The sequence below is a fragment of the Halichondria panicea genome, chromosome 17 (genome assembly GCF_963675165.1).
Source record: "Halichondria panicea chromosome 17, odHalPani1.1, whole genome shotgun sequence".
Taxonomy (NCBI): domain Eukaryota; kingdom Metazoa; phylum Porifera; class Demospongiae; order Suberitida; family Halichondriidae; genus Halichondria; species Halichondria panicea.
The window spans coordinates 1,884,633-1,897,862 of NC_087393.1; the positions used below are offsets into that span (position 1 = coordinate 1,884,633).

Sequence of the window (13,230 nt, forward strand, 5' to 3'; positions counted from 1 at the left end):
AGTAGATCTTGTTCCATTTCGCTTCTATCCATCGGGCTGCTCGCTTGAACGTTTTATAGTTTTAATAGTAGTGTTTAGTCTTAGTGTGGGGTGACCACACAGGGCTATAATACTTATTTAAGGTATGGTCTGACCAAGACTGAAAACGCTCTTGATTTCGCTGTTTTCGATGAGTGGTGGAGGTTTCTTCTGAGGAGATTCAGGATCTTGGTGGCTTTTGCTACTGCATGGTTTGTTTGATCATTGATTCCACTTCAATTTGCTCAATTAACAGTCCAAGTAGATCTACTTAAACACAGTCACCCATTCAAGATTTGTGTTGTTGATTCTATAACTGAAGTTCTTAGTAGTACATGTACTGCACATGACTTTGATGACATTGAAATTTAGTTGCCACCTATTGGACCATTGTTGATAGATCATCTTGCAAGGTTTGGCAGTCATTGATGGTTCCAATGTCTCTGAACAGAACACAATCATCAACAAAAAGTATTGTCTTTGTTGTTCTGAACACATTGTGCCATGCATACATGCATGCATTTAGATGAACACAGTTGAGTGGGAGCAGGTTAGTGCTTTATAAAATTATTATAGTGCAATCATAAACACAGAGTTTAAACGGAATTCTCCATGGTCTCTTTTTCTCTTGTAGACATTTCTGCCACAAGGGAAAGTCTTAGAGCATGTGCAGTATTATATATAATTATATAGGTAGAATGTACAGTGCATGGACTTGCAAAGCCAATAGAATCGAGGCTATAGCAGGGAAGCATGCATGTGTGTGTTTCCCGCGAGGCACATGCTCGGCCATGCTGTGAGTCTTGTCTGTAGGTTGAAGAGTGTCCCATGCATGCACTTCGGGGTAACAATACAATCCTTCTGTTTCAGAATTATTATACGAACTCTAACACAAAACTCTACCGTGACACATTAAAATGAGATCTACATACACAATATCTACATAGTTTTGTGCAAAACATCAAGCAGGTTAATCTCATCAGCTCCTGTCCCTGTGGTATAGTTAGTGCTTCTGGGTATAGTTGTCCCACTATGTGCATGCAGTACTGTACGGTGTAGTGTTCTTCGGCTTTGTACGCACTAGTAGATCCTCCAACAAAGACTCACGAAACCGAGTAGCAGGAAATATTTCACAACTAGTGTGAGTTATGGCATTATTCATGACACTGGGAAACATTTCATTTGAATTCTCTTTGACAGGTTCATCCTTGCACATGCAGTGTGGATTCTCAAACCAGTCTGCCATTTCCTGCAGCTTGGCAGTTATCCATTTTAGAACCTTTGTGTATGGTTTGTTAGAGCACTGGAATCTCTTCAACACATAGTGAGTTATAATCAAAAGAAACATGATTGAGAAAATGTACATGAAGATGAACATGAATATCGTCGCTTGATATTCTTTAGTTAAGGATTTATCGAATAGCACTATTGCAGCCATTGAAAATAGGGTGAGGTTGAACATCAAAAAAGTATCGACAACGTTTCGACTGGCATTGGCAAACGGCTTCAAATACGCTTGCAAAAGTGTCATGGAAGTAATACAGAAGGATATAATAATGAGCTGTACAGTATTCACGCCCAAAGCTGAGATGATGTAAATTAATACACGGAAAAGAAGACGAAAGCTGACCCAAAATGTTCTATTAGGAGCAAAAGGAGCAATGAAGGCATCAATAACCGGTTTATGCTTCTTTATGTATGGTATTCGATAGGAAATCTTCGGAACCAATAGAATAATTGGCAGGGGAAGTAGAATCACAAGCAATAGTACACTTACGGCAACTAGAACTCCATGAATTTCATGGCCATACATGACATTTGGATCGCGTCCCCATCGAATGATTTGCTCTGCTTGCTGGTTGATTGTTATTGGAACAAATGCAAGAATGGCTACACACGTTTCCGTCACACTAGCATAGAAAATATAGAGGAGTGTTGCAAAAATATGAGTGATATGTATTTTGCAGTAGAAGTTTGAGACTTTTTCATATGTGACATACTTTCCAAACAGAGCAAAGGCAACAAGAATTACCATCAGATACAAGGGAAAAATTAGATTCAAACCAACCAGATCAAGTTCAGTCATTCCTTTGTAAAAACATGACTTGATTCCCAAGTTCAGATTCAAGAAAGACATTACAGCAAAAGATGGTCCATCTCTAACTTCCGTGACTGGAAGAAACGTCGATGTGTACACACTGAATATATTTGCATAAAAGATGAAGCCATTGACAAAACCATCAGTAATTGTCACATTAAACAAAGCAAGGATAACAAAAAGGATGATTCCCAAAGCAGCAAACAGAACAATCAAGGCCAAGTAATGATTGTTGGTACAGAGTTCACATTCTGTTCCTCCTAATACACGACTGTAGTTGTTAGCACACCCCCCACACAGCAGACCAGAGCGATGGTTCCTGCACTGGGTATCAGGCTCTGACAAGAGCACTACTGGTACTGAGGTACGAACTTCACAAAAATCTCGAATGCAAGGTGCCTGTATATAAAAGTTTCTTTCGTCAATCCCTATCCAATCATCTACTTCAAAAGATATGCTACGATTTGTGTTGCACATGACACCAGTCAAATACAAGGAAATTTCACATTCGCAACTCATTGTCGTTTCATTGTATATAAACCCAGCAGAACAGTTTTTCAAAGTCACGAATACAGTGAATGTAGCCACCAATGATACCTCATTCGAAGTGATGGTAACTCTGTACTGTCTATCCACACTTCCATTCACGCGGATCGAAATATTTCTGAACTTTTCTTCATCCCCTCCAGGAAGCAGTTCTCTGTTACTAACACCTATGGTAGCCGAAGCATCGTTATCATCTATCTGAGAAAATACAGTAAGAGGAACTGGTTGCCCTATTCTATCGTAAGCACTCAGAGGTATTATAAACTGTTGTCCAGGCTCAACAGTCACATTTTTATATGTGGTAGTTGGAGCAGAGGAATTTTGTTCAGGTGTTGTAGTTAGAAGCAGTGGAAAAGTATTGATTGTTACATTATTATCGATGGTAAATGGTGGATCGAAAAGTACAGGTAAATCTTGTGGATTCAAATTACTTATATTGGGGTAGCTTTCTATGTCGGTGATATTTATGATATTGATACTTTTATTCACTCTCCAAGGACAGTCAAAAAGGTTTGAACCATACACTGCTTCGCCAAATGGGGCTTTGTTTCCAAAATACTTTATTATAAATCTGTTATTAGGTGCTGGACAGCTATTAGATACTTCACAGTATATGTCAACATCTTCAATAAACAGCCAGCAATCGTAACTACTCGAGCGAATAGTCCTGAAATCAACATATATTGCCCCACCTACTACAATGGCACTATTGTTTTCAAACACCAGTTCTGTTTGGTTGATAAAAACAACGTACGACTCTCTCTCCAAATGTAAGCCGCCACCATTAACTCCACTATTGTGAGAGAAGATAACATATCCAGACATTGCCAAAACAGCACTTCTAGTAGACAAAGCCGTCATGTCATTTTGAGTGAAAGTATTATTACCAATAAAATGCACTCGTACATTGCTGATTTCTGTTGCAGAATAAGTTTCAAACTGAGTTGTTGTCCCAAAAGAACTCAACAGTGGCTGATTGCCTATGATGATAATCGAATTGATGATTATGCTTAGTCGTGATTCAAAAGCACTATAACTTAGTTCAGTTATGAACAGTCCGCTACCAAAGTTTCCAGTGTTGTTTCGAAATACGCAATCTTTTATCAAAATGACATCATTTGTGTATTGGTTTGCAGTTGTAAACGAGAAAATTAGTAGGCCACCTGCTGACAAAGCTATGTTATCAACAAAAGAACAGTTTTCTATTTGCACTCTGTTCGGGTCCAACTGAAATTGAAGAGAATTGTTTCGAGTAAGGCGGAAATCTGTTGGAATAGGTACGAAAAAAGCAATACCGAGAGCACCGAATGGATCTAAACCGTTGTCCGGAAAAAACGCCTGAGGATTGTATAATAGACCACCATTTTTTTGGAATATGCAGTTCTGAATGAAAACTTGGCTCCTTTGTGTTACATTGTATAAATAAACGTTCATACCTGCGTTCTGATATAAGGCTGAGTTATTGATAAATGTGCAGTGGTCAAATCGAGTATTGACCCCATACCTTGCTTGTCCGAGAGATACACTCACACCTCCTGATCCTGCTATACTTGTGTTCACAGCAAATTTTGAGTCTAGTGTTCTTGACAATCTGTTGTATAGAACCGTGAAGGGGTCTCGTCTGCAGTTGTAATTGTTCATTATGTTCCCATTCTCGATTGTAAGAGTTGAGTTTTCAGCTTGAAGATTTTTTGACTCCTCTATGTAATCGTGATAGAGCAAGAAGAGACCTCCCCCAGAGCCGCCAGTAGAGAGTGTTACTCTGAAATTGCATACTGAATTGTTGGACGGATAGTTTGAAATAAAGTCAACATTTGAAAATCTCGAATTTCCAATGATGTTAATTCCAACCAATCCAAAACCTTCGTTCTCTTGAATGACAGTGTTCTCCATCACCAAATCCTGAATGTCTACAAGCATTATACCAGAGGAAAATTGGAATAACGGCATAAAAAATATATCAATGGAGAGTTTAATTGAATCGAAAAGAGTTGAAACACGATCGAATCCTGTGAAGCCACAATTCTGAATAACTACTCCAGTGATGGTCAGCCTCTGGATGTCCATGAAAATCAGTCCAAAAGAATCATCACACGTTATAACAACATCCAAACTATTACCTAGGTCACCAACAATGCTCAAATCAGTTATTTCTGAAACATTATAGCTACTTCTTACAGTGTGTGTCCCTGGCTCTAACTGTAGAGTAGAGTTGGAACGTATATTCTGCAAAGCAGTATCCAATGTTCGACAAGATTCACTGCAGTTCCCGTCAGCAGTGACAGAGATCATGTTAGCATTGGAGAAAACAGAGCACAGTGTGAGGATGGCGAGGACAAAGAGTCCGAGAGTGGCTCTTTCTTTAAGCAGCATTGAAAGAGGTCTGAATTCAAGTGTTGAAAGCTGCATAAATGAACAAAACCAAATTCTCAACTGAATTTAAGCGTATAGACTAGTACATTCTATAGCAACCTCAAAATTTTATAACCATGCATGCAAGCTCCATACAATGATCATGTAGCTCACCTAGAATGAGATTCTATCCACTTACTCGGAGCTATAATCAAGAACTTGAACCTTCACAGCTGTCTAAAATTATAATTTACCTAAACTTACACGATGCATCTTGTCACTTGTGTGAAAATCATGCATGACACAATGCAAGGCACATGAGGCATAAAGGTATTGTTCCTGAGTCAATGCAAGGCACATGTGGCATAATGGTATTGTTCCTGAGTACAATAAACCACACCTGGACACATTAAACATAGATCTAGAGCAAAGTGTTTTTAGGTGGTCCCCTCTGAATGTTAATACAATTTTAGTTGTGTAATATGGATAAGTATAGGTTGGCTGGTTTATACTTGTCATCTGCTCATCATGAGCACCACAATAATTATCATTGTAGAGAGCTAGGAAATTTTTAGGTAGATACTATCGGAAGTTATTGTGTCCGACTTCAACTGGTGCATGGGTTGAGCTGCATTTTTTAAATGGACGTTTTGCCTCAAATGAATTACAATCAAGGCCTACATATAGACTTATCTAGTCTCTTAAAAAGCATACATCCCACACATAATTATGATATCACTCACCATGAGCTAGATTTAGCCACTACTCAGAGCTATAAACAAGAAATTCACCCTTCACAACTGGGCAATGGGATTACCATGTGACAATCAATTTCATGCAGAGTCATGACATGACACATGTGCATCTACATACAAGTAATATTGTACTATTCCTGTCACACACTTCTACTACATGTCCAGTCTCTACATAATACAAAAAATGTTGTCACATAAACTACTACCTCACTAAAATCTTAGAACATACTTATGTTAGTCTCCGTAGCACAAAAGCTATATATATCTTAATGCACAGAATTCTCGAGTAAAGCTTCACGCAATGTGACAACATCATCCAAAGCGATGCTAGTATGGGTAACTGCATCTCCAGTGGTATGACCAACTGATCTATGTCTTTCTTTTTTAGAGCAGCAACAGTGTGGATTATAAAGATACATTTTCAAATGCTTAAGCTTTCTTTTCATCCACGCCACACTCTTTGTGTATAGCCTGTCCGTGTATTCAAATCTCTTCATCACGTAGTGACTAATTAGCAGCAGAAACATAGAGTACATAAAGATCTGCATTACATGCATGACATCCTCTTCAGGTATGATTTTCAAACAGCAACAACAGAAAAAACTGTCAAGTTTACCATTAACAAGATATCGACATAATTCTGAGCAGTTCCTGTAAATGGTTGAATCATGGCCTGGATGATGGTCACAGAAGAAACGAATACAGATATGAGAGAACCAATTGAGTATTGCTCACTCCGAAAGCTGCAGTTGTGAATATCACTACATGAAAAACTAGTCGAAAACTAATCCAGTATTCTCGATTACTGGCAAAAGGTGCAATAAAAGCATCGATTATAGGTTTAAATTTCCGTATAGAACGAAATTCTAGGGATTAGTAGAATAATTGGTAATGGTATAAGAACAACAAGCAGAATAACACTGATAACTACAAGAACACCATGCAATCCTACACCATACACTGCATTTGGATCTCGGCCCCAACGATTTCCGCTTACACGGTCGATAGTTACCGGAAGAACGGTTAAAACAGCAATGCAAGTCTCCACGACACTAGCATAGCACAAGAGAAAAAGAATTGCGAATACACGAGTGATATTGATTTGCCGATAAAAGTTTGACACTCTCGTATGAGTGACATACTTTCCAAACAGAGCAAATTAAAAGCCAGGAGAATAAACATTAAATACAAGGGAAAGATTAGAGTTAAGCCAGTTAAATCAAGTTCAGTCATTCCATTGACGAAACAGCTGTCAATTCCAAAGTTGAGATTAATAAAGGAGATCACAGCAGAAGCTGGTGCACTACTTGTCTCCGTGACAGGGAGAACATTTCACACTAAAAATGTTAACATAAAAGATAAAGCCATTGACAAAACCATCAGTAATTGTCACATTAAACAAGGCAAGGACCACAAAAAGGAGGATTCCAAAAGCGGCAAACAGAACAATCAAGGCCAAGTAATGATTGTTGGTACAGACTTCACATTGTGTGCCTCCTAATATACAACTGTAGCCGTCAGCACACCCCCCACACAGCAGACCAGAGCGATGGTTCCTACACTGGGTATCAGGCTCCGATAAGTTTACAACTGAAACTCCAATCTCACAAAACTTTCGAATGCAAGGTGCCCGTATGTACAAACTTAATTCATTAACGCCAATCCAATCATTGTCATTATAGAATATACTTCCATTGGTATTGCAGGTGACACCATCCAAGAATTTGTCAATTTCACAATCGCAGGCCTTGGTTGTTTGATCGTACACAAACCCTAGAGAGCAATTGTGTAATGTTACATGTACGGTGAGTACAGAAGTCAGTAGTGCTTTATTGGTGTTGATGGTCACTAAGTAATCAGCACCCTCTGTCCCATTGATGCGAACAGGCACATTGGAAAATGTTTCTTCTCCCCCAAGTAGCAAAATGCACCAAGAGTGGAAGTAGCTCCATTAGTTGAGTTTTCAGCTTGAAGATTCTTTGATTCCTCATTGTAATCGTGATAGAGCAAGAAGAGACCTCCCCCAGAGCCGCCTGCAGAGAGTGTTACTCTGAAATTGCATACTGAATTGTTGGTGGGATATTAGAAATGAAGTCAACATTAGGAATTACCAATGATGTTAATCCGACCATTCCAAAACCTTCATTCTCTTGAATGACAGTGTTCTCCATCACCAAGTTTTGAATGTCAACAAGCATTATACCAGTTGAAAATTCAAATGAAGAATACAGCAATGGACAGTTTAATTGAACCAAAAAGAGTTGAAACACGATCGAATCCTGTGAAGCCGCAATTCTGAATAACTACACACAACTTATCAGAAATGAAACCATCTATACTCTCATTAGGGTGAGCTAGATTTTACACTTAACTTACACTATTAGCCTCCTTTACAAGGCCTCACCATCTTCAGTGCGGCCTGGAATCGAGGCTATGCCAGTATAATAATTTATGGCATATAATCTCTGGCATATAATGTATAGGGCCAATATAATTATTATGGCATAATTATTACACTAGGAGCAAAGTGACCTTTTGAGACTTGAGCCTACCTCCATGGCCACCTAATACTGCTTAACGTGCATGCACCACGCTTCTGTGCTGTCACAACATGTGTGACCATAATTATAGACATTTTCCCCCTATTATACTCATAAGATGGTGTGCAAAATATCGAACAGAAACACTATCTAATTAAAAGGTTTCTAGTACAATCCCATGGGACTACAGTGCAAGTATGCAAAATGAAATGCCATAGAGTTGCCATTGTGCATTGCAATTGATTTTTTTCACACATCTTTATATTTACAAAATAAAAATGGAATTACACACTGAGTTTAGGCCACCCATTTCACACACAAACTGATTAACCTAACTTCTAAATAGCATTTTCAGTTGATGCCTCATCGATACTGCTGCTAATGTCACCTGCATCGATCAGTTCTTCTCTGTAAGCAATAAAATTGGTCTCTTCAAAGTTCATTTCTCGTCTCAATTCAATGCTTGCGTGAGTAACCAAATCATCTTTCTTAATATCAAGATCTTTATTCTTCCTGATTTGCGTATGTTTTTTATTAGGGGAAGAGAGCTTAGCTTTCAGTCTGTTAACTTTTTGCTTTAACAATTTAATCAGTTTTTCATACGGATCTCGAGTGCACTTGAAGCGAATCAAAAGGTAATGCAAATTGAGAAGTGCGAACATAAGTAAAAACACATACAAGTTAACTGTGTTGAAACTTCTCTCCTTTCCTGGAGTAATTAAACTTTCCAAATGAGTGTAGACTGCAGTAATAGAAAAAATTGTTAGGTTCATCATTAGCATACGATTGACTAGATTTCTTGTGATACTATTAAATGGCCGCACATTTGTTTCAACGACCGTAAGAATAGCAATAAGGACTGAAAAAACCACCACTACTGCAGTTTCTGAAGAAAGTGAAATGAGAAAGAAAACAATCCGAAACATCATTCTAACACCGACCCAAAATTCTCTACCAGGTGCTAGAGGAGCAATGAAAGCATCAAGTAAAGGTTTAGATTTCTGTAAGTAAGATGTACGATAGATGACTCTTGGGAAAAGTAGGAGCAGAGGAAACGGAATTAGAACCACGAGTATACAAGCCGACAGTACAGCTAAAAACACATGAGTAGGGTCTTCATACAAAATGTTAGGATCTCTTGCCCATCGAAGGCTATTGTTTATTGTGGTTGAACTCAGAATTGCAAAGCTATTTTGGATTAGGCTGGTATAAGAGAGTAAGATCAATGTAGCAAAGATGTGGGTAACATTGATCTTTTGACAGAAGTTTGCCACTTTCTGATTAGAAATGTATTTTGCAAACAGAAAGAAAATCAGTAGAAGCAGTAGCAGGTACACTGGGAATATGAACCTTAGACCAGCTAAAGCAAGCTCAGTCATTTCAGGATAAAAGCAGATAGCAATTCCAAAATCAAGATTAAGAAATGCGATAATCTTCTCGGGTACTTGGCGAGCATCATTGGGTAAACTTGGGGAAAAAGAAGTGAGATACACACTACATATGTTGCTGTAGAAGATGAAACCATTAATGAAGCCATCTGTTATGGTCACATTCAACACTGCTAGATAAGCAAATAAACCAATTCCTAATATCGCAAAAAAAAGAATCCACAATAAGCTAATGTAGCTGTCGCATTTATCACATGATGATGTTCCTATCTTTCGACTAAAATTTTCTGCACACCCTCCACACAAAATCCCGGCTCGGTTGTTCCTACATTGAGAATCCGATTCTGATAGATCCAATATAGAATGTCCAGGGGTACAATAATCAAAAATGCACTGTTTCTGAATGTAACCAAACACTTCATCCATTCCAAGCCAGTAGTCAACACGGTATGACAGTGTGCCATCTTCATTGCATTCTACCTGTTCAAGATCTGTCACATTACAGTCACAGCCGTGAGTTATGTTATTGAAATTGAACCCACCTGGGCAAAAACGCAGAAACACTCTAGCTGTGAAATTTTCTACATGTTCTTCAGCAGAAGTTATGGTCATATCGTATGACGTGTTTTGCTCTGCAAAAACAATAAGAGGAACAGTTGTGAAAGTTTTATCCCCACCACCTGCTAAAAGATATCTATCGCTTCCACCAATCTGCGAGTGAGCAGCATCGTTTTCTGTGATTGTTTGAAGTTGTGAGAGAACTGTGAGAGGAACGGATTGGTTTAGTTTGTCAAAGCTTCCGAGAGATAGTGTGAAGTTCTGACCCGGATATAAGTTGATAGTTTTGTCATCGGTGTTGTTATACTCGACGATATGCTCAGCTACGGTATTTATGGTGTTTCCAGTTGTGAAAGGTGGATCGAAAATTATTGGGAGTAAAGAATTAGAGACGTTGGTAATGCTATCACTGAGAGCAAGGTGCACTAACCCACTATTGTTAACATTCCAAGGGCATCTGGAGAATGAGGACCCATAAATGGCCGATCCAAACTGGGCACGGTTGTTAATGAATGTCAAGCTATAACGGCCTTCTGGGTCGGGGCACTTGTTCTGAACATTACAAAAGATATCTACATCATCGATAAACAGAAAACAGTCATAGTCATTTGCACGTATGGTGTCAAAGTTAACGTATATGCCTCCACCATTCACTTGTGCCGTATTTTCAGTGAATCGCACATCTGCTCTATCTCCAGCTAGTACCAAATAGGACTCAGCGTCGAGACTTAAAGCACCTCCATTTATACCTACATTCTCACTGAAGTTGGTGGAACCTGAAATAACTAAAATGCCACTGTATACAGAGATCGCAGTTTGTTTGTTTGAGTAAAACCGATTTGTTCCATTAAGAGTAACATTGATGAAATTTATATCGATGACACCAGTGGTACTGGATTGAACAGAGAATGTAGGTATCCTTTGATTTCCTACAGCTGTTATCGAATCAAAAATAACCCTTAGGCCAGGCTCAAAGGCACTATAGCTAATCTCGGTGACAAACACTGCACTGCCATAATCTCCCATGTTGTTTTCAAAGTGGCAGTCTTGAATAGTCATTCTGTCTTGGATACCGGCGACAGTTGGTCCTAGTGAAAACACCTGAATACCGGAACCACTTTGGGCGATGTTTTGCTGGAAAGTACAGTTAAGAACATCCACGGAGCTTTCGAGTTGTGAAATGATCGTACTCAATAAGGTATCACTGTAGGCAGAATTAGAGGGAACTGGCAGGTAAAAAGCAGCAATAAGAGCTCCGGCAGGGTTCGAAACGTTTGTCTGTAGAGGACCATCCAAAACTTCCAAAATTATTCCATTGTCTAAGAAGTTAGTATTGGTAATGTAAATATGGCTATCAGATGTCAATTCGAAATGTGAAACTTCAAGTGCAGAGCCATGATATGTTCCAAAGTTGTTACTGAACAAGGAATCAGTTACATTTGCATACACAGTGTAAGAGCTCTGAGCAAGAGAGATGGTTATCCCACCAGCTCCAATAAAGGAAACGTTTTGAATCAATCTCGGCTCTAAGCTTCTCGATAGCAGGTTGTGCTGATATGAAAATAGATCGATACGACAGTTGTAGTTCTCACGGACCTGTATATTTTCAAGGAGAAGGTTGTATGTGTCGTTGATGCGAGTGAAATTCTCCAAATCAGCTATATAGTCCTGATAAAGTAGGTACATGGCACCTCCAGATCCTCCAGGAGAAGAGGTTTGTTCCACCTCCAAAACGCACTCAATTGGTCTGTTTCGTGTAAAGTTGACGTTAGAAATCCTCGACTTGCCAACAATGTTTATTCCCACAACTCCAAACCCTTTATTGCGATCCACAACCATGTCTTCCATTGTCAGATCAGTAATATGAGCCATAAAGAGTCCAGTTGAGAAATCACCAAGGGGATCATAAAACAAAACAATGAATCTTTCAATATAGGACAACGTAGCGTTGACATTTTCTGTCCCGTTGAAACCACAGCCACGAAGAGTAAGCCCTCTAAATGTCAGCCTCTCAATGCTCATGAATATTAGGCCAAATGAAGGGTCGCATTGTATTACCACATTAGAGGGATCGCTAGAATTACCAATGATGCTCAAATCAGTGAGGTCAATAACCCAAGAATAGTGACTGATTACGTGTTCTCCAGGTTGAAGGGAAAGTGTTGTGTTTGAAGTGAGATTGCTTATGCTTAGCATTGTATTCAGTGTCACACATGATTCATTGACTTCTGTTTGATTGTTGCAGTAAGGGCTTAATTGGACCACATTTTGAGCAAAGGTAGAAACGTGCAGGGATAATATGAGTAGTGATGTGAAGAGTAAGCAGCACGCCTCTCTTGACATGACAAAGCCTAGCAGTACTGCATGTACGAAGTGAAACAGACGTATATAGGTATACTTAAGTGATTATCAATTGAAAGGAGGTTTGAAATAAGGGTACTCTCCTACAAACACAAACAAACACTAATGTACATTGAATTCATAAACGTACATAATGAGAAGTTGAACCACATTGCTTGGTTAGTACAGTAATAGTGAATGCATGGTATTATAATTATAGCTACAATTAACCAGCAACACTTACATGTAATAATCTGATGTTCAAGGCACTTGGTGTTGTTGATCCACAGGCTTACTAACTTCTGATTATAGGCAGGTAGGTAGATCTATAATTATACTGCTCAAATGATTGTCACATGAGCTACTCACAGTCACAGTGCTGTGCAGGTATTGTACTCCCACTAAATGGGCAAATGTATTCATACACTCCTGATAGCTATGCCATTGTACACATTTACCAGCTGCATGCCGTAGTTATGACGAGATCAAATTACAACTTGCATCGTCATCGACGCATATTAAAAACTGGTCATAGACGTACGCGTATCTATATATATAATTACAAATCAGTTTGCAGATCTGATGACTAAAGTAGTACATATCGTATAACGGGTAATTTTCGTGGGGTAAACAAT

General features: G+C 38.9%; 2 protein-coding genes across 3 annotated transcripts; both read right to left on the reverse strand.

The window, feature by feature from the left end:
* Nucleotides 1–867: 867 nt before the first annotated feature.
* Nucleotides 868–8,328, reverse strand: LOC135350764 (uncharacterized). Of its 2 annotated transcripts, none has more exons than XM_064549596.1 (2): nt 5,214–8,328; nt 868–5,065 (listed from the first exon to the last, which is right to left on the reverse strand). In XM_064549596.1, the coding sequence occupies exon 2, from the start codon at nt 5,033–5,035 to the stop codon at nt 1,049–1,051; it is 3,987 nt and encodes a 1,328-aa protein (XP_064405666.1). In that variant the 5' UTR covers nt 5,036–5,065; nt 5,214–8,328; the 3' UTR covers nt 868–1,048. The 2 variants fall into 2 exon arrangements, with proteins under 2 accessions (XP_064405666.1, XP_064405665.1); XM_064549595.1 differs by having other exon boundaries at nt 5,189–8,328.
* A 207-nt stretch (nt 8,329–8,535) lies between these two features.
* Nucleotides 8,536–13,175, reverse strand: LOC135350766 (uncharacterized). The gene is made up of 2 exons (XM_064549599.1): nt 12,840–13,175; nt 8,536–12,615 (listed from the first exon to the last, which is right to left on the reverse strand). The coding sequence occupies exon 2, from the start codon at nt 12,596–12,598 to the stop codon at nt 8,648–8,650; it is 3,951 nt and encodes a 1,316-aa protein (XP_064405669.1). The 5' UTR covers nt 12,599–12,615; nt 12,840–13,175; the 3' UTR covers nt 8,536–8,647.
* Nucleotides 13,176–13,230: the final 55 nt, after the last annotated feature.